This window comes from Puntigrus tetrazona, chromosome 2 (assembly GCF_018831695.1).
Source record: "Puntigrus tetrazona isolate hp1 chromosome 2, ASM1883169v1, whole genome shotgun sequence".
Lineage (NCBI taxonomy): Eukaryota > Metazoa > Chordata > Actinopteri > Cypriniformes > Cyprinidae > Puntigrus > Puntigrus tetrazona.
Genome location: NC_056700.1, coordinates 21,857,007 through 21,876,522, shown reverse-complemented (window position 1 = coordinate 21,876,522; position 19,516 = coordinate 21,857,007). Strand labels below are relative to the sequence as shown.

Here is a 19,516-nt window from a genome sequence, read left to right as displayed (position 1 = left end):
AAGGAAAACTTCTACAGTGACCATCATTCCTTGTGACTGTGACGTTGTAGTTCATTCCGCAGAGCAGGTTTGCAAATGTGCAGTTGTTAGAGCCGGAGCTGCAATTAACTGAGCGTCCACGTTCATCCTGCAGTACTGCTGTGAACAAACTCCCAGTCTGAAGGGTCTGCCAGCTTACTATCACCTGATTAGCTGTACAGTCTCTGGTGACCCCCACGCTGACCGGAGCACAAGGAGCTACAATAGAGAATGTGCACAACAAAGAAAGTATAATCATTTGTTTGATTATATAACCATTTGTTTTACTTGGTTTTACTTTATGAAAAGTATGAAAAGCATCAAAAGTATTTTAAATATGAAAACACAGAAAAACATCAACTGATATACATTACATTACTGATTACATTTGAATAATCCTTTTTTATATATATTATTGCACATATCTGGCCCCCATTTCCCCTTTAGATTTTTAAAAAAATATATGACACTTTACTATATTATTTACTATACTATATGACTAATATTATTGTTTTTTTACATTTTAAATAGCTGGTCCCCTTTCATTTATTTTTTTCATTTTACATAAGTAACATACATACATACATACATACATGCATATATATTTCCCTTTTAGATTTTGCATTATTTTATAAATAAACCAGATAAAGAAATTAATTTATTTCAAATGTCTAGCCATTTTAATTCAGCTTTTTGTATTTTAATTGGTATTTATTTACCATTTTATCTTCTGTGCACCTACCTGTCTGCAGGGTGAGATGTTGACTCTGTTGACTGTTGCATTGCAGGTTAGTTGACATGACAGACACATCATATGCCTCGCCGCATCTCAGGTCAGGGAATGTGCACTCTTGAGCCATGGCAGCACAGGTGTGAACTGTGCCATTCACATCCGTTGCCTGTCCGATGTAAAAGATGGCACCGCTGGCAAAGTTCCACGTGACAGAGGCAGAGTCTGAACTACAGGTCTCCACAGCAGACAGGTTCTGAGGTATGCATGGAACTACAGTGGGAGATAAAGAGATGTAGTATCATCATCTAATACCATGCCGCAGTACTGCACCACTACATATTTAAATTTAAACTCATATTGCAATTTAAAGTCACTCACCTGTCTCTGCCACATCTCCCAGCACAGGATCAGTAGTGCAGTCACCATTTGTGGCAACAATCCACACACTCAGGCTCTCTCCGCAATCCAGATCGGATAGCGTGCAGCTTGTGTTTGCAGACGTACAGTTGTAGAAATCTTTGCGATTCCCACGGGCCTCCACAATGTAGGTCTCAGCTCCTGCAGCCTTTTCCCAAGTAATGACAATACTTTTGATGCTACTACAGTTTGCAATTGTGTAGATGTTCTGCGGCAAACATGGGGCTACGTGATTAAGGAGACAGATGGGGCCAAAATTAGGATTTACGTTTAATACAAGTCGAGACACACTTTACATAGCACTTCAGACAATACAGATCATTTCAAAGCAGCTTCAGAATAATAAACAGGGAAGCAACAGTGTTAATGTAGTTCATCAGCTATGACACATTTTAGTTTCATAGTAGGTAATTTTTCACCTCAAGTCAGTTCAAAGTTGATTCAGTTCAATAACAGTGTTGATATTGCGGAGTTATAGCCCAGCTTAATTCACTTAAAATTTTGTTCATAACCAATAGCGTTAGTGTTGTTAAATCGATAATATAGTTGTCTTTTAAAAAGCTTTTAGACCTTTCTATGAAAATCCGAACATTATGCATCCCATGAAAAATCATGGAAAATTAAATCTTTACCAAAATGACCGACTCACCTGTCTTGATCACCACACCCTCTGTGTTTCCACTGTTGCAGTCTAGTCCTCCAGAGTAGACAGCGCTGACGTAGAAGCTGTAAGTTTGACCACAGACAGTGTCGGTGAAATAACATGAGGTTTCCATAGTGACGCATTCAATTACCAGGCCGTCCGAGTCCACAGCAATGGCGAAGTAATAAGCCGTGTTGTTGGTAGGTTCCCACGAGAACAAGATGACATTAGTGGAGCACTCGCGGTACACTTTTGGAGCTTTTGGTGGGCATGGTGCTGTTAGTTTGAGAGAAGGGGCAAAGAAATGCATTTGTTGGTGAAATATACAATTCCTTGTTGATTTGAAGGGACAATTCAACCAGAAATGAAAGCCTTTATCGTGCACACACTCTTATGTTGGTCAAAACCTGTATGACTTTCTTTTATCAAACGCAAAAGGAAATATTTTCAATAAACACTGTTTTGTCAATAAAAGTAAATGGGGTCCAAAACAAACAACAGTGGACCCTATTGACTCATTTTATGGACAAAATCACTGCAAAAAAACTTCTGTAGAAGATAGAAAGTCATTTGGTATGACATGAGGTTAATTAAAGATTTCACAGAGCTGAAGTTTTCATTTTTGGGTGGACTATCCCTTTAAGAGAGACACTGAGAGTATATAAAAACACAACCTGAGAAATATAACCTTAGAGAAGGCAGGTAGATTTACTAACTTTAGGGCTAAGTTAGGACTCTGCCACCTGATACCGCATGACCTTCCATAAAAATATCTGCCTCAATAGACCATAGAGCTCATTTTAATCTACATGACAGTAATTCTTGGGTGTGTTCCCTCTCAGACTTGCTACACCACTACAAGATTTCTTGCTCACCTCCCAGAGGACTGGATCAGGTGTGAGCGAGACCTTTGAGAAAGGACATCTTTACCTGTCTCAAAGATGTAGCTGCCATCAGAAGTGCTTTCACAGTTAGCGATGGCTGTAATCCGTACGCTGTACCGTTCTCCGCAGACCAGATTCGAGATCTGGCAGGTGGTGTCAGTGGACGTGCAGTTGAGCGACCGGCCTTGACCATCTCTAATGGTTGCACGATACGACGTGGCACCAAAAACTCCATCCCAAGTAACCGTAGCCGTAGAAGTAAGACAGCTGTACTCCAGAGAGATGGTGGAAACTGTCCCAATGTCTGAGATAAACAAGAAGTTGAGTTATAGATACGCTGAAAAAAAACACCATTGGTTTCTAGACTTGGCTTATGCTTACTATTGAGTCTAGAACGATCCAAAAGACATCAAGGCATAAATCTACTGCTTTATGATTTCATTCAAAGGTTTCACCCTGCTTCGTCTTGACTTACTGGAAGTTGTGTAGGTGACATTATTGGACTCTCCTGGTTCAAGGAACATGTTGATAGATGCAACCCCTATTGTGTATGTTGTACAGGGCTCCAGGTTTGTGATATTCACAGCGTTAGCACTGACGTTCTTAATAAGCGGGATAAATCCTGTCTTATTATTGGCCAACACTGAAAGCTGGTAGAGCAGGACGCCTGAGATGCCGTTCCATGTTACGCGAGCCGCGCTCTTCGTTAGCTCACTCACTGCCACATTATCTGGTGGCTGCACCACTGTAGAACAAAGAAGTAACGTTTAATTGATGGCATAATCAAAATAGGACAAAACTGGGAAGAACCGAGTAGACTTACATGTTCTGATGGTCCTGACAAGGCTCTTGGCTCCGAGTCCTGCAGAATTGGCGGAATAAACATAACAGCTGTACGAGGTGGATCGCTGGAGGTTGTCTACCTGTCCACTTAGCGAGGTGAATGTGAAGTTATGAATCTCAGGATGGAAAGTTCCATTCACCACCAAAATGTATTTATCAGCTCCTTGCGCACTGGACCACTCAAACTTGATTGAGGTGCTCGATATTGCCTTTGAATATGTTATTTGTGAGGTGGCAGGAACTGCATGTATAAAATGAAATGATATTGATTAAAAATGTTGCAACTCTAAAAATTTGTTAAGATGTGTGTGGGTCGATAACTTACTCGTCTGTGCTGACTGGGAGTTGATGCATGTCACATAATTGAGCACAAACACTTTAAAAGTCACTAGATAATTTTGTCCCGGTCTTAAACCCTGGACCAGTCGCTCCACAGTGGTTGCTGTGAGTGTGATAGTGACAGGTGCTGTGTTGGTTGCATTCACAGTCCTGATATCCAAAAGATAGTTTGTCGCTCCTGTAAAATAGTTCCATTTCACAAGGAGAGACGATGCAGTGGATGATGATATGGATGTTATGTTGCAGTCTGGAGGAGACAAAAAAACTAAGCATGAGTCACTTTTTGTCACAAAATTATTAAAAATTAAATTGCTATTTAAAAAAACTGTTTAATGAATTTAATGTAATAAATGTTTACCTGCGGCAGCTTCTTTTACCTTAGAACAAACACAAATATGATAGATAACTTAATCATAACAGTAAATTGTAAATAATAATAAATCTTTTTAAAACAATTTTGACAGAATAATAAATACCTGCGTCACTGAAAATAGAATTACAAAGATGCACAGTGTCCCTGGAAGATGCATCTCTGATTTGACATGTAAGGTGCTAATAAGTTACAGGTAAGTTATGATACATACACTTGCTAATATGAAGAGAAATCTGAAAACGTTTGTGGCATGGAGCAAGTATACCTGCTCTGTGAGAACCAATCAGTGCATCCAAAATGAGGGCAGGTGGATGCCTCTGGGCTGAAGACATCATCTAAGTATCTGTGTGTGTTTGAGTGTGTGTGTGTGTGTGTGTGTGTGTGTGTGTGTGTGTATGTGTGTGTGTGTGTGTGTGTGTGTTTAATAGGTAAAGTGTAGGCTGGGGTTATAGTGGTTATAGTGTGATGTATTAAGACCACAAACTTTGACACTAGTTCTTTCTAGATTTTTAATAATTACTTTATTTTAAATATATAATTTGTTCAAATGAAGAGCATACTGGTGTGTTAGGATTATTTTTGAGTGGTAAGTGATATAGGAGAGATTGTTAGTCATTAGGTTTCAGGGAAACAGGCTCAGAATAATGGAAAGAGTGAAATTCCCATCCTTGAACTGGCTTGCCTCAAGCAGTCTGGTGTAATGTTAAAGAAAGATTAAATTACTGGATATTAAACATATTTCCTTATTATTTCACTTTAATGCTGGCTTAATATTGTCTTCTATAAAAATGATGTTGAATTTTTTAATGAGTTTAATGTTAATGGATTTTTCCCCAATTAAATGGCATGAATACTGACTGAAACCAATACTGATCGAATGCATATTTGTAGGGTTGCAGCTGAATTGAATCAGTTCAATTTAACTGACGGTTTTCACTAAATCATAAAGTTATTTAGTTACCTTTCACTGAATGCACAATGGTACTCTAACTGGAAAGCAGTTAATACTGTAAATGTATTTTAGTATAGCTATTATTGAACTGAATATTGACTAATATGATAAAAATTACAAAATAGTTGCCAAAATTAAAACTGTACAGACAAAAAAGATGTCCTTTTTTTTTACAAAATCATGTATATAGAGATTTTGAAGTAATGAACTCTTTTTATATAAGCTTTTTCATTATTTATTTTATTCACTATGTCATTTATTCAACTTATGTAATCTTCTTTCGGAAGTTCTTTTTTCTCACCCCAACCTCACCCCTTTTCTCTTCCATAAGGATCCGTTAGCTTACAATTTCCTGTAAGGAAGTTGGACACACCTGTCTAATACATACCTGCTGATTATGAGTCTCTATTCTTTTAGTATTATAAAGTTTAAAAGTCTAGAGCCTCATCACTTCAAAATATGAGCGATCTTCCATGATGCATTTTCTGAGCTGCAATGGGAATTTCAACAGCACTAGAATGATATGCTATCAAAATTCGTCATTGTGCCTAAAACAATGCATGCTGCTACTTTAAAGAGAAAGATAATGAAGGAATAGAGTGTCTTTGTCTCTGTCTCCCTGATCCCAGAGAGAAGAAGCTTTTACGGAAAGGAAATCTGCCTCTTCGATTCAGCAACTGAAACATACACCCAACTCTGTGTCCATCCAGCTCAAATGGTTTTGTATGGTGGACAGGGTCAGTGTCTTTAATGTTATAGTTTCTGTTCCTTCAACACAGGTGGAGTCCAGGCCTGATCCGGTTTGCTTCCCAGCGGTGAATGAGAATCACGTGTTTCATTCATCTCTTCTGTGAAAGCACCAGTCGCAGTTTCTAAGAAGAAATTTGATTCAGACTTAAACAGAAAGTGCACCTTCGGTCGTAATTAATGTTAAATCAAGACACATTGCATATGAACAAAACATTTCACTTTAAAAAAGTTCTATCAAAATCCTTATACTTAATGATTTCAGACCTGTGGCTCTAATGTCTGTGGTCTTGAAATCATTTGAAAAACTGGTCTTGGGTTATCTGAAGGACTTTACTGGACCCTTAATGGACTCCCTGCAGTTTGCATACAGAGCAAACAGGTCAGTGGATGATGCAGTCAATACAGGACGGTGACGAGTCTGCTCACAGACAAGAGGTCAAAAAGCTGGCTGACTGGTGCAGTCTAAACAACCTGGAGTTCAACACGCTCAAAACAGTGAAGATGATAGTGGACTTCAGGGGAACCGCACTGCACTCCCCCCACTCACCATGATGGACATCATTCAGTCATTCAGCTTCCTGGGCACCATCATCTCCCAGGACCTGAATTGGGACACTCACGTTGATGCCATTGTGAAAAAGGCCCAGCAGACATTGAACTTCCTTCGTCAGCTGAGGAAGTTCAACCTGCCACAGGACCTGCTAAAACAGTTCTACTCCGCCATCAATGAATCCATCCTCTGCACTTCTATAACTGTCTGGTTCAGCTCAGCTACCAATTCTGACCTCAGAAGTCTACAGAGGGACTGCTGAGAGAATCATTGGTACAACTCTCCCCACTCTCCAGGAACTGTACTTATCCAGAATGAGCAAAAGAAAATCACTCTGGACCCCTCACATCCAACACACTCCATTTTGAGCTGTTGCCGTATGGTCAACGCTACAGAGCACCAGGACAGCCAGACAAAGGAACAGTTTCTTGTCGATTCTGATTCTGATTCATTGTCCTTCACTTTGTTGCACTGTGAGGAATAGATCCGGTTCAACCTCCACCCAATGTGTTGTTAGATCACTTTTACATTTGTTAACACTATCGCAAATGTTTAGGGTTGGGTTTGGTATAGGGGATATTTCCAACACCATAGAGCATTAACTTTTAGTGACACTTCTTCAATATTTCAATTATGAACGTTAATATACTCATACTCGCTGAAAGAATTAGATTCATCCGCGCTGAAGACGACACTACTTGTACACTTGTAAATAGTATATATTTAATAATATCTTAAATAATAATACAATAATTATTAGGTACTATGTGCCCATTGTGTAAATACACGTACAATGTAAAAAATATAAAAAGTGCATTGTATCAAATGATTCATTTAAATGTATAAAAATAGTTGTTAATGACAACTATAAAGTAGGTCCTAACTTTTTACAATTTTAACAGATTTTAAAATAGTAAGCTACTTTTTAAGACTTGCAAAACATGCAAAAAAAAAAAAAAAACGAACCCTGTTTCTGCCACAGCGTGAATCGTCGTCTTCCGATTGTGACCTTTTTATCTTACAGTTACAAGTTATTTCTCACAATTTTAACTTTTCTTCCCATTTCCAACCAATCGAGAAAAGCCCGAACTATAAAATATGAATATCACAGTTATGACCTTTTATCTCACAATTCTAATATTCTTTACTCACAAATGCATAAGTGCCTACAATAAATACAATAGTATACTTTTTACTTCAGTAAACTGTAGTGTATTGTAGCATATGACATAACCTATAGCTGTAGAACATTTAGTACAATACTAAGTAAATAATACTATAGTTGTTATTTTACAACAACAACTACAGAATAACCACAACAAATTAATTCAAGTGCTTTACTGTAGTATGGTCCAAAAACATAATAGTATTTACTAAAAATTATTTTTTCATCAACTCGTCCATTAAATAGGTAACAAAGTTGTATAGTATATTCCAGAAGTAGAATGCGATCTGTTGCTTAGAAAAAAAAAATACAAATCAGGAGATTTAATGTCTTGTATAGAAACCAAATCTATTAGTATTTATTTACCTAAGCGTCATCAGTAATCTTTCCCACAGGATGAATGATCTGTCTCATTGTATGGCACGTGTTTGAGGCACATTTTTTCTCTCAAAAGCAATACATTGCTCACGTTTTAGGCAACTTATGTTCATGCAAGACAATGACAGGTCTGTCCCACATTCTGCCCGCATGCTCCTTTAGGTACATTATCTCTCTGTCATCTGTCAGCGATGTTATTTTATGCATTTTGCTGACACCTTTATACAAAACTACTCACAGTGCACGCAGTATATGTTGTATCAAAATATCAAAAAAAATCATTTTGCTTGGCAAAACTCAGTTGCCACAATAACAGAATGTTATGGGTCCTTGCTATATATTATGGTAGCTTCAATGGTATTAAATGATCCTTTTGGTTTTACATGTTATGTAATATCTTCAGTTTTCTGGGTGGTTGCTAATTGGCTCCAAGTCGATATGATATTCTGGTTTTCAGTGTAATTCTGTGGAAGGCTTTCATCTAATTCTAGGTATTGCTCACAGGGTGTGTTCAAATCTAGTATTAATAACAGTTATGCTTATCTTAGCAAGTGCCACCAAATATGGTGTTATGTAAGAGAACATAATATCTTCTGGTGTGTTGGTTTTCATGAATGATAAAACACGGCTCAGGAACTCTATGTTCGTGACGTATATTTGTTTCTTTTGTGTTTCATGTCATGTCTTTTAGGTATTTTGCAGCTTAAAATGATAAAGTTTCCCATCTGGGTTTTTTATTTATCAAGACATGTGCTATTAGATAGAAGAATATGCATATGAGCTGTGAGTCGTGTGCTGTTCAATGGAAAGGCAGAGAAAGAGAAAGTTACTATTATCAACTGATAAAATTTTACGACTGTTGTACATTTGAGATGGAGAACTTTTGTTCTTGTTTTGACTGTTTACGCCAGTTCTTAGAAGCAGAACAATATTGTCAACTGATGCAAAATAACGAATCATTTAGTCAATTGGTGTGTACATTAAATATAGAAGTAGCAAATAGTGGGGAAAAATCTGGAATGTTAATAAAAATAAATAAATAAATCCCTCATTATGTAATGCTTCATGCTGTTTATTAAGAGTACTAAAGGTATTGTATTGAAGTTCTCAGGCCGTAGGTCATTAGCAAACATACATATTTTGCAAATTCAATGTAATATATCATCCAAAGGACACATGACCTGGGGCGGACACTGAACATGAAACTTGTGCTGTTCAAATTTCCCATCCTAGTTCAGAGGAGGTCCACCCTGTATAAAACACACAGGTCCACTCCCTTTGGAGGCTTGCTGCTTAGGGGAATTCCTACAAATGCTTATAGCGTTTTTCCAATCATTACGCTACAATAAATTAGTCATTTTTTCATGACATTATGACATTACTTATTGTTTTGTAGACATGTAAACATTTGAGCTCCATGACATGCTTTGAAGAAAATTACAGTATAAATGCAAACTTCATAATACAAAGGAAATGTATGCATACAAAATATCGCACATTTAGAAATGGTTAACAATTTGATTGACAAATATACGTTTTTGTTTTCATGTTTAGAAGATCTTAAAGATACACATTTTCATAGAGCCAATTATTGTAGGTGTTGCTGACAAACAGTATATAAATGTGGGGAGATGAAATTGTTGAGAAGAGAATGCCCCGTTGTTTCCGTTGATGACGGCAGAGCTCCGTCTTCTTTCATCTGTGCCCTTTGACAGAAGACAAAAAGACATGAGAACCGGACATCTGTGGGCGGCCCACTTTGATCATACACACACTGAAATGTATATGGCCTATACATCATTCATGTCATGTCAAAGACAAGATCCTGCCACATTCTCATAATTCTTTTGTCTTTTTTTCACACCATGGCATCACACACACTTGTGTATATATATATATATATATATATATATATATATATATATATATATATATATATATTTAATACATAAGGGAAGTGCTTAATTATCATGAAAGTAATGTCTTAAATGTCTTAGACTTTTTATTCCTAAATGTTTTAAGACAAGTAACAAGACATCATTTATTATATCTGAAGACATTTTGACTGAGATGTTCATTTGCAGCCCAAAGAGCACAAGTGTCATATTTTATTGTCAAAAGCTGTATAGCAATAAACATGTCCACATGTTACACGACACTTATGGTGGACACAAAGGCCTCCAGTTTTGGATGCCCTGGGTAAATCTGTCCCAGGAGACTCTGCATCTGTGTGTGATGACAGAAAATGTAAACATTCAGTCATAATTTATGTGCAATTACTCACAATAAGGTCTTAGTTCACACTCGTCCGGCCTTGATAGATCACTGCAGATACACAAAAAAGCAGTTATATATGTGCTTGTAAATGTCTAAATGTACATTTTTTTTAAATAGTACTATATAATATTATATTCACATATATTCTAAATATTTAAAAATGGCTGATTAAAGATGAGTTTCAGTAAGGATACACACCCACTCCCACCGTGTTTCCAGAACAGGAGACTATAAAGAAAATAAAGAAACATAATTTTACTAGATTAAAATGTTAATTTAAAAAAAATGCTTCTTTCCTATTTTGTTCTTGTTTTATTTATAACTATAACATCATTTTGTACCTGAGTAGAGTCTTCTGGGGCAGTATTTGACCTTCGAACCGTCCTGTGTTAAGGGAGCGACTACGACGGTGTACACTTCCCCACACAGGATCTCAGAGATGTCACATCCGCGAGCCCCATTTGTGGCACTGCAGGTGTAGTTGGATCTGGTACCGTGCAGGTCAGCTGTGTAGTTGTACAGGCCCGGAGAAGAGCGCCAATACACCCGGAGAGTGTTGTTATCCATCCGGTAGAGTCTCACGCTGGACGGACAACACGCACCTGAGAGACGTTACAGATGAAGAAAATGTAATTTTTCGTTGATTTATTCTTTATTTTTTTGTGTAAACCATTCTTAAAAACGTTTTAGTATTAAGTATGGTTATATAAAATCTATGCAAAAATGGTTTTATGACTGACATTTTGCTTGTTTCTTTATTTCAAGCTGTCATTTAAATCACAATTTAAATATATATTTTAATTAGACATTATAATGTCAGATTTTCATATAGCGTCATATATATTTACATTTTTTCTAAATGACATGGTGTTGTTTCGAGGAAACCCTTTACTCTTTTGATTTTGTATTTTGTTTTATTATTAATCATTTCACATTTTTATTTGTAGGTATTCTTCGTTCTTTTTACTCTCATACACTTGTATATATATATTGTTTTGTTATATCTTTGTTTTGCATTGAGAACCTACCTTTAAAGGTTACAGTATTAATATTATTAATATAAATACAAATAATATGTTTTATTATTATTATTATTTTATTAAATATATTTTTTTATATATATATATAGATATAGAAGGATAGATAGATAGATAGATAGATAGATAGATAGATAGATAGATAGATAGATAGATAGATAGATAGATAGATAGATAGATATTGTCTATGACAATAGCAACCTGATATTAGATATAATAGATAATAGATATTATTAATGTGAACAAACAAGCACTTAAACACCCTTTTTAATCTAAAGCACATACTTGAGTAAATGACTAGTAACTAGTGACTAGCTATGTGGTTAAATATGTTATTGTCTAATCTGCAGTGATCCCATTAGAAAACGTCTTTACTCACTTGCAGAGAACCCGTGGTAACTGCACTCCGATTTATGTCCAGTAATGCTGAAGGCCTCCAGCGAAACGTTGTAGCTGGTGCCACATGTGATGCATCCCAGCAGGCAGTGGGTGTCCATGGTGTGACATCTGGCGTGACCTCTGGGGGATGTCAAAGAGGTGATGTAAGACCGTGCCCCTGTGGCAATCGACCAAGTGACATTCGTCATAGACTGTGTCACCTGTTCAACACTTAGAGTTTCTGGACAACAGGGTCCTGGAGAGAGAAATGCAACATTTATTTATATATATTGCTTTAACATGAATTATGTATTTCCATATATCTTAATTAAGTACCTGTTTCCAGGGGAATTGAGTAGCTGGGAAGACTCTGTCCTGCTGCGGTGGTGGCGTAGACGCTGATATCATATGTGGATCCACAGGACACACTGATATAGCAGGAAGTGCCGTTGGATGAGCAGATGAGCATGGTGGAGAAACCCACGGCGGTCACAGTGTAGTCAGCCTTGCTGTTTGTAGCCGTCCAGAACACCTCCACCGTGGAAGAGTTCACTTGAGTCACGTTGAGAATCACAGGGGCACACGGAGCTGAGAGAAAAATAAATCATTTCAATAAAAACTGCTAAAGCCATGTTACAGTGGTAAGATTACATTGTATAACGATACTATAGTACATATACATATATATACACACACACACACACACACACACACACACACACATATATATATATATATATATATATATATATATATATATATATATATATATATATATATTAATATTTATACAAATCATTAAAATGTATAATAATAATACAATAAGAAACTATTAAGTACTTTATGTATCATGTAAAAATTGCTGTTTTTGTATATGAAATGTTATTTAAAGTATGTTTGAATATATTTATCAAATTTAAATTTAAGTAATTGTGAGCTTATATTTACATTGTATGCAAAATATCTAAAAAATTAACAACTGTTACTACTGTTGTGGCATTACCATGGTACATTTTGTATGTGACATACTGCACAGTAGTGTCTTGTGGGTTCTCAATGAACATTTTATGTGTACCTGTTCGGCGTGTATGTGCACTACAGGTGTTATTGCATCCTTGTGTCTCACTGCAGGGCCGCACCACCACACTATACAGGCTGTCACAGGTGAGATCAGAGAGCGCGCACACAGGAGACGTGTCGTTACAGTGGATCCACTCGCTTCCATCTGCGGCAATTGTCTCATACAACTCAGCTCCTCGAACTGAAGACCACGAGATCTCTAAAGTCTCGGTGGAAATCAGAGACACAGACAAAGTGTCTGGACAGCAGGGGACTGAGGAGAGAGAGAGATGAGTATCAGGTTTCATACCAAATATTCATGTGCAAAGTTGCATCTGTTAAAAGGGACACAATATTATTTTTGAAAGTAATTGAAAATAGTTGAAAATAGGCTATTGAGTTGAGTTTTACCATTTTCGAATCCGTTTAGTCGGGTCTGGAGACTGCACTTTTAGCTGTAGCTTAGCATAGATTATTAAATCTGATTAGACCATTAGCATCTTGCTTAAAAAAAATTACCAAAGAGTTTTGATATTTTTGACTCCAGTAGTTACATTGTGTAAGTTTGAATTTTCTAGGTCAATAATGGCTAGGAACAACACTGTCAACTATACTGTCAATAGTCAAAGAACTTTGCTGCCGTACCATTGGTGCAGCAGTCGCAATGATATTGCTGCATAATACAACAAAAAATGATATCACCAGACCCGGAGATCAACTGAATGAACTAAAAAATGGTAAAACTCAACTGTTTAACTCTTAGGGAGTTATAAATGTAGCCTGTTTTGAAAAACTGGCAGTGTATTCCTTAAATAAATAAACGTAAATCTATGTGTATGAAATACAAACTTGTAGTATAGTTGACTACTTGACCCGGTGGACTGGTCCCGGCCAGGTTGTAAGCGAACACGGTTGAGAGGTACGTGTATCCACATATGCACTGGAAGTAGCATGTCGTGCCAGTGGTGTTGCAGTTTTCCTCTAAACCATCATCTCTCTTCATGTAGGCGATATAGTAATCCACCCACTGAACCTGAGACCACGTGACGGAGCAGTTCCCTGTGATCGGCTCATCAATCAACACCAGCTCAGGAGGACATGGGACTGAAAATGATTCAAACAAGACGAGACCCAACTGCACAACTTTTTATTAACGTGTATGTGTGGTTTTGTATTTGTGTGTGTGAGTAAAATCTACAGGTGAGAAGGTCTTGTGGAGCTGAAGGTTCACTGGGTCCGGCCACATTCTGTGCTATGACGGTGATGCTGTGGTTCTGGCTGCAGCTGAGGGGACTGATTATGCAGTAGGGATCCAAGGAGGAGCTGCAGTTTTGCCCCGTTGAGCTCACAGCAATGTACCCATCGGCACCTCGGACTATCTGCCAATACACCGCCAGATCGATAGAGCGACCCGGCGTCAACTGAACCTGCACATCTCCCGGGATAGGAGGACCTTTAGAGGACAAAGCATAGGAAACAGTTTTACTAGCCTGTAGGACTGGCACTTTTATTAATTCTAGAAACATCTGAGAACTCAATAAGGTTTATGCGCATTGTATTTATATATCAAATTGGGTCACTATGTACTTGCATCAAAACATCAGTACAATGTACTCGTGTTCATGTTGCAATACAAAACACTAATGCTGCTATTCAGGTAAGGTTAGGGACAGGTTTTGTGATATGGGTAGGTTTAAGGGTGGATTAAGCTGTAAGGGATGGGTCAACGGTGTAATTATAAAATTATTACAAAAATTAATTACAGATGTCATTACACGTAAGTACAATGTAAAAACACATATGTACCAAACAACTGTACCAAGTGATTAATTTAAATGTATGTATCTAGTAGTTAGGGCCACCTAATATAAAGTGGGACCTAATCTTGTAGTGTGGGTTTCCCTGTGAAGAGCTTTGATGTTTTCCCTCAGTTGCTAATGATAACAGTGGCTCTGTGCTGTCTGCAGTACAAGCTGCACGCCCCAATTGCTGTGAGTTTGAGTCTTTAATAATGTGCATTTAAAAAAGCAACAGTCGTCAAATATATTTAAAAGTTTGCGTTGAGAATGGTTTATACATCTGTTGTCATCAAAAGAGAAGTTTCCATGTAGTTTTCTGCCCAATTAAAAGCCTTACAGTTTAAAAGCAAAGAAAAGAAGTACTACAATAATATTGTTTTGTTTGTTATATTAAAACAGTGTAATGCTTCCCCCATGTGTTCTGGATATTTTAATAAAATAATACAAATACAGTTTTATGGATGGCAAAATATATATATATATATATTGTGACGGGAGGAGCCAGCGACAGACACAGTGGGCGTGGCGTCAGGCCTCGGAGAGGCTTTTATTGACAAAATAATAATAATACAAAATAAAGTGTCCATGGGAAAAGTGTCCAAATAAAAGGGGGGATCTGGTGTCCTCGTCGTGCCGCGGGGAAAGTGAAGGTTGAGGCCGTGTTCCAGGGGGGAAGGGTCCAGGTAAGGGGCGGAGTCCGGCGGTCGCACGCGCTCCCCTTTTTCTGGCCCGGGGCGCGAGGGGCGGCGGCTTCTTCCGCGGCGTCTCCGTCGTTTCTTTGCTCCGGCGGCAGAGTGGGATGAGCTGTGTGCTCACAGCCTGGACTACGGAGGTCCCACGACGCGCTTCTCGGACGGCGGGGTGAGGTCCATCACGCACCCTTCCTGGACCCACGAGGACACCAGCGTGCATGCACGGGGGAAGAGACCGGTCTCCCGAGGAGAGGCGCGCAGGGCATTTAACGGCGGCGGTGACAAGGCTAAATCCCCTTCAGGTGTGCCTCGTCACACGCCGCCAGACCTGGCCAATACCACGCCCTCCTCTCGAACACACCCACTCCCGTCGGGAGCCTGGTGAAGGGCGGCGAATAAAGGACGGGGTGATGGTGACAATAAAGAGGAGGGGCAGCCGACTCGTCACAATATATATAAAGCTTAAAATACGTGGAAAGAAGACATTTTAAGTCCCATTAACTTCCATAATTTGGACAAAAATACTTTATAATAAGGTAACGGACATTGGACGAAAATTTTATTTTTATTTTTTTGTGTGTGTGTGACTATCCCTTTAAGATTTGATTCAAAATTAATAAATTTTTACAAATTGGTGCACTAATTTTCTCGTACATGGAGTCAGGCTAAACACTCCACAAAATACGATGAACGAGCAAGTCCTTACGTGTGATTTGGTAGACAGTGATCTCATCTCCTTGGTTACCATCTGGATCCCAGGCATAGGCCTTGACGCTGTAGGTGGTTCCAGGCTGAAGGTCAGAGAAGGTCACATTGGTCATAGACGTGTTGAGCCTGACCCGAATGTCTGAGCCCTCCATGGTCATGATCAGACTGTACAGCACAGCGTGGTCCACTGGATTCCAACCTATCATGATGGTGTCACTGCTGGAAGAGCTGGAATTCAGATCTGGGGCTACCAACACTACAAAGAGAGAAAACAAACACTTTTAATAACTTTGTTTCATTAGTGTTATGAAAGACAGAAGGAATAGTAGGAGTTAACAAAACCGTAAGGGCATCATCACAGGCAAAGGCTAAGCAATTACTGCCCACAGTGGTGAATTATGAACACTACAGCTTAAAAAAAATCATGGCGTACACACCCTCATTTCATTCAAAATCTGTATGCATTTTTTTCTGTTCAACACAAAAGAAGATATTTTGAAAAATATTTGTAACCAATCATTTCTGAGCTCCATTGACTAACGTGGTATTTTGTTTCTATACTACAGAATTCAATAGGACTTGAAACCGCTGAGCTAGCACCATTTTTTTTAAATAAAATATCGCCTTTTTGTGTTCCACAAAAGAAATAACATCGTAAATTCATGTAAATTATGTAAATTATGACAGAATTTTTATTTCTAGGTGAACTATCCCTTATTACATTATACTATGGGGGCAAACAAGGAATAGTTTTAAAATCATAGCAGTATAAATGTCTGATAAGGACAGATATAGGATCCTGATTTAAATAACCTGCAGCGAGTCTGTTGAGTGAAATGAGATAAGAGTGTAGGTTCTGTTGTTATAAACGAAACTTTATGAAATCCGGCCCTCTTATGTTACGTCAAAACAGTTCCTTGGGGAGAGGCAACAACCTAGTTCTCATGGTTTTATCTTTTCATTCAGTTTTGGGTATAAAGTGCAGCTAAAGTTGCACTTACCGTCAGCAGTCGGTAGAGCCAGAGGTTCCAGCTCCACACAATAACTGGCGTAAACCATACTGTGTTATTGTTACAGGTTTTAAATAACAGCTCATTGTCAACAAAACAGAGAATAGTGCTCAAGTTTCCTTCTATTCTATCTTGTGTGGTTCTTAGTAAATGAGTTTTATATCAAAATAGTTTGATTTGATTGAGGTTGAGTTGGTCACCATGCTAGTCTGGTCTTATTGTTTTATAGGGGTTTTGGGTTTGTCATTAATGAGGCTGGCAGACCAGAGACTGCCTAAATCATCTTAAACCATCTAAAAAAACTTTTTTTTTTTCTGTCACAAAGAGCAGGGATGGTACCATTCTTGGAAAAAAAAGAACTATAAAATTGCCAAAGTATTACCCGAAAGGCATGTTTAAATCAATCAAGGTGATTTCATAAAAGTCTGTAGTCAGTCTACCTGTCCTAGCATTCACAGGTAGTGAAGGCTGACTCCTTCCCCCAGTGTTGACAGACATCACGCTGAGGGTGTATTGGGTGTAAGGCAGCAGACCGACCACTGTCCCAGGGACGTGTTTACCAGGCTTTCAGAGAAGAACCCATCCTCGCTTTCTGCCCGGATGATGTAGCTGGTGGCACCAGACACCACACCGAACTCCACCGTGATGCTGTCACTGTGTTTGGAGTAAGTCTTCTGTACGAAGGGAACCTCGGGAGCTGATGTCACACAATACAAGAACATAATAATATTAATAAATTAAATTACAATGCACAAAATATAACCAACAGCTAATTAATTATTAATTTTGTAACGATGGAAGATTAATAAATTGTTTAAATTATATTAATAAATGTTATAAGATTAATAACATTTATTAATATAATTTAACCATTAAATTACATTACATGTATTTAATTGGGTTAATACTTAATACTCAATTATTACTATTATTACATTTATTGTAATACTTTAAATGATTGCATTTGAACTTTTGTTTTGTAATTAATCACGGCAGCTCGCCCAGCGCCTCAGAAGTCCGTCTACCTGTGGTCTCCTCCGTCTCGGCGCTGCTGAGCACGTTCACTGCGTTGTCCATGGCTTCGACCCGCATCCTGTACACGGTGTTTGGGGATAACGAGTTAACGGAGCCCATCACCGTGCTGCCGCTGAACTGCGCGAAAACAGACGGCTCTGGGGAGTTTTTCGGCGTGGCGGTGATTTTGTAGGAGCTCGCGCCGGTGTGTCCGCTCCAACGGACCGTCATACTTTTGGAGGTGACGGTAAACACGGATAACGTGAGGTCTGCAGACAGACGAGCGGTTAGGATAGCACAGTGAATATAATTATTATGTATGTATTTATTAATATACTACAAAATGAAAACAAACGGGTCATTCCGCAAAATAGTTGCTTTGTCCTAGCTTTAGCCTGTTTTAAAGGTTTGAACTCAACTCTTCAAAACTGAAAATATATATATATATATATATATATATATATATATATATATATATATATATTATAACAAAATTAGTTATACATATTTAGAAACGATGATAATAAATATTTATTTCATATTTAATTGTAATTGTAACTTGAACAAACAACTTGTAAACAGACCAAAACAAAAAGTCATCTTCGCTAGGAGAGATAACGGATGAAAAAGTCTTTGTGATTTGATAAGAACAGTATCTTTAACACATAGTACAGGTTTGTACTACAATCAAGTATTTTTATGTTATTTATATGTTTGTTGAAGTCATCTTTCACAGTTCACATGGAAGACAAAATGCACCTATTTCATGGAATGACCCAAATAGGACAAATATTAAAGATCTCCTACCGGTTGCTTTGCATATCTGTAAATTAAGAGGAGAAATACAACAAATTACTTTTAAAATATATGAAACACATGCTAGAAAGCATCCATGCTTATTTCAGGGCAAACTATTATTCTGTCATTTGGTATTATGTGCCATTAGTGGCCAAGGAAGCTTATTTGAGCATCACTCAGCACAGAGTTTAGATCCAGAGCTATTTTTCCTCTTGTCCTACTTGAAAGTGTGTACAAGTGCAAAACATGACAGTAGTATAAGAAAAATGACTATTTTTAATGTATTGCAGATAATCTGTTTTTAGATTACTATTTATTAAGAATCTCAGTGAACGCTTCAACGCTCTGAAACTGTAACTTATCACATACATAAGAAAAAATAAATCTTACCTGTGGCACAGTAATAATCAATAAGACAATATTAGAAAGATGTAAATATTTCGACTCCATGCCTCAAATTTTGTGCTGATCAGCTGCCTTTAGGGCACACTTCCTTCTTCTGATTTGACTCTCTATTTCTGCAGGGTAATGGCTGAGGCTTAAGTTCTGTTTTTTTTTTTCTCTCTCTCTCTCTCTCTCTCTCTCTCTCTCTCTATTACTGTCCAACAGGTGTTTTATTGTTCTGGGAGTACTGAGCGTTCACGTAAACCCCCTCCCTCTGTCACAGAGGAAGATTGGACCTATCAGCGCTGAAGGACG

At 37.9% G+C, this 19,516-nt stretch overlaps 1 protein-coding gene across 1 annotated transcript; it reads right to left on the bottom strand.

The window, feature by feature from the left end:
- Positions 1-9,123: 9,123 nt before the first annotated feature.
- fndc7a (fibronectin type III domain containing 7a) lies at positions 9,124-19,311 on the bottom strand. The gene is given in 15 exon segments (XM_043219847.1): positions 9,124-9,751; positions 10,330-10,370; positions 10,521-10,550; positions 10,664-10,924; positions 11,739-11,993; positions 12,074-12,325; positions 12,813-13,070; positions 13,646-13,900; positions 13,995-14,249; positions 15,994-16,251; positions 17,446-17,571; positions 17,574-17,702; positions 18,031-18,288; positions 18,827-18,842; positions 19,208-19,311. Coding segments are annotated over 14 exon segments (2,445 nt in total). The 5' UTR covers positions 19,268-19,311; the 3' UTR covers positions 9,124-9,751; positions 10,330-10,338.
- Between the last annotated feature and the right edge of the window lie 205 nt (positions 19,312-19,516).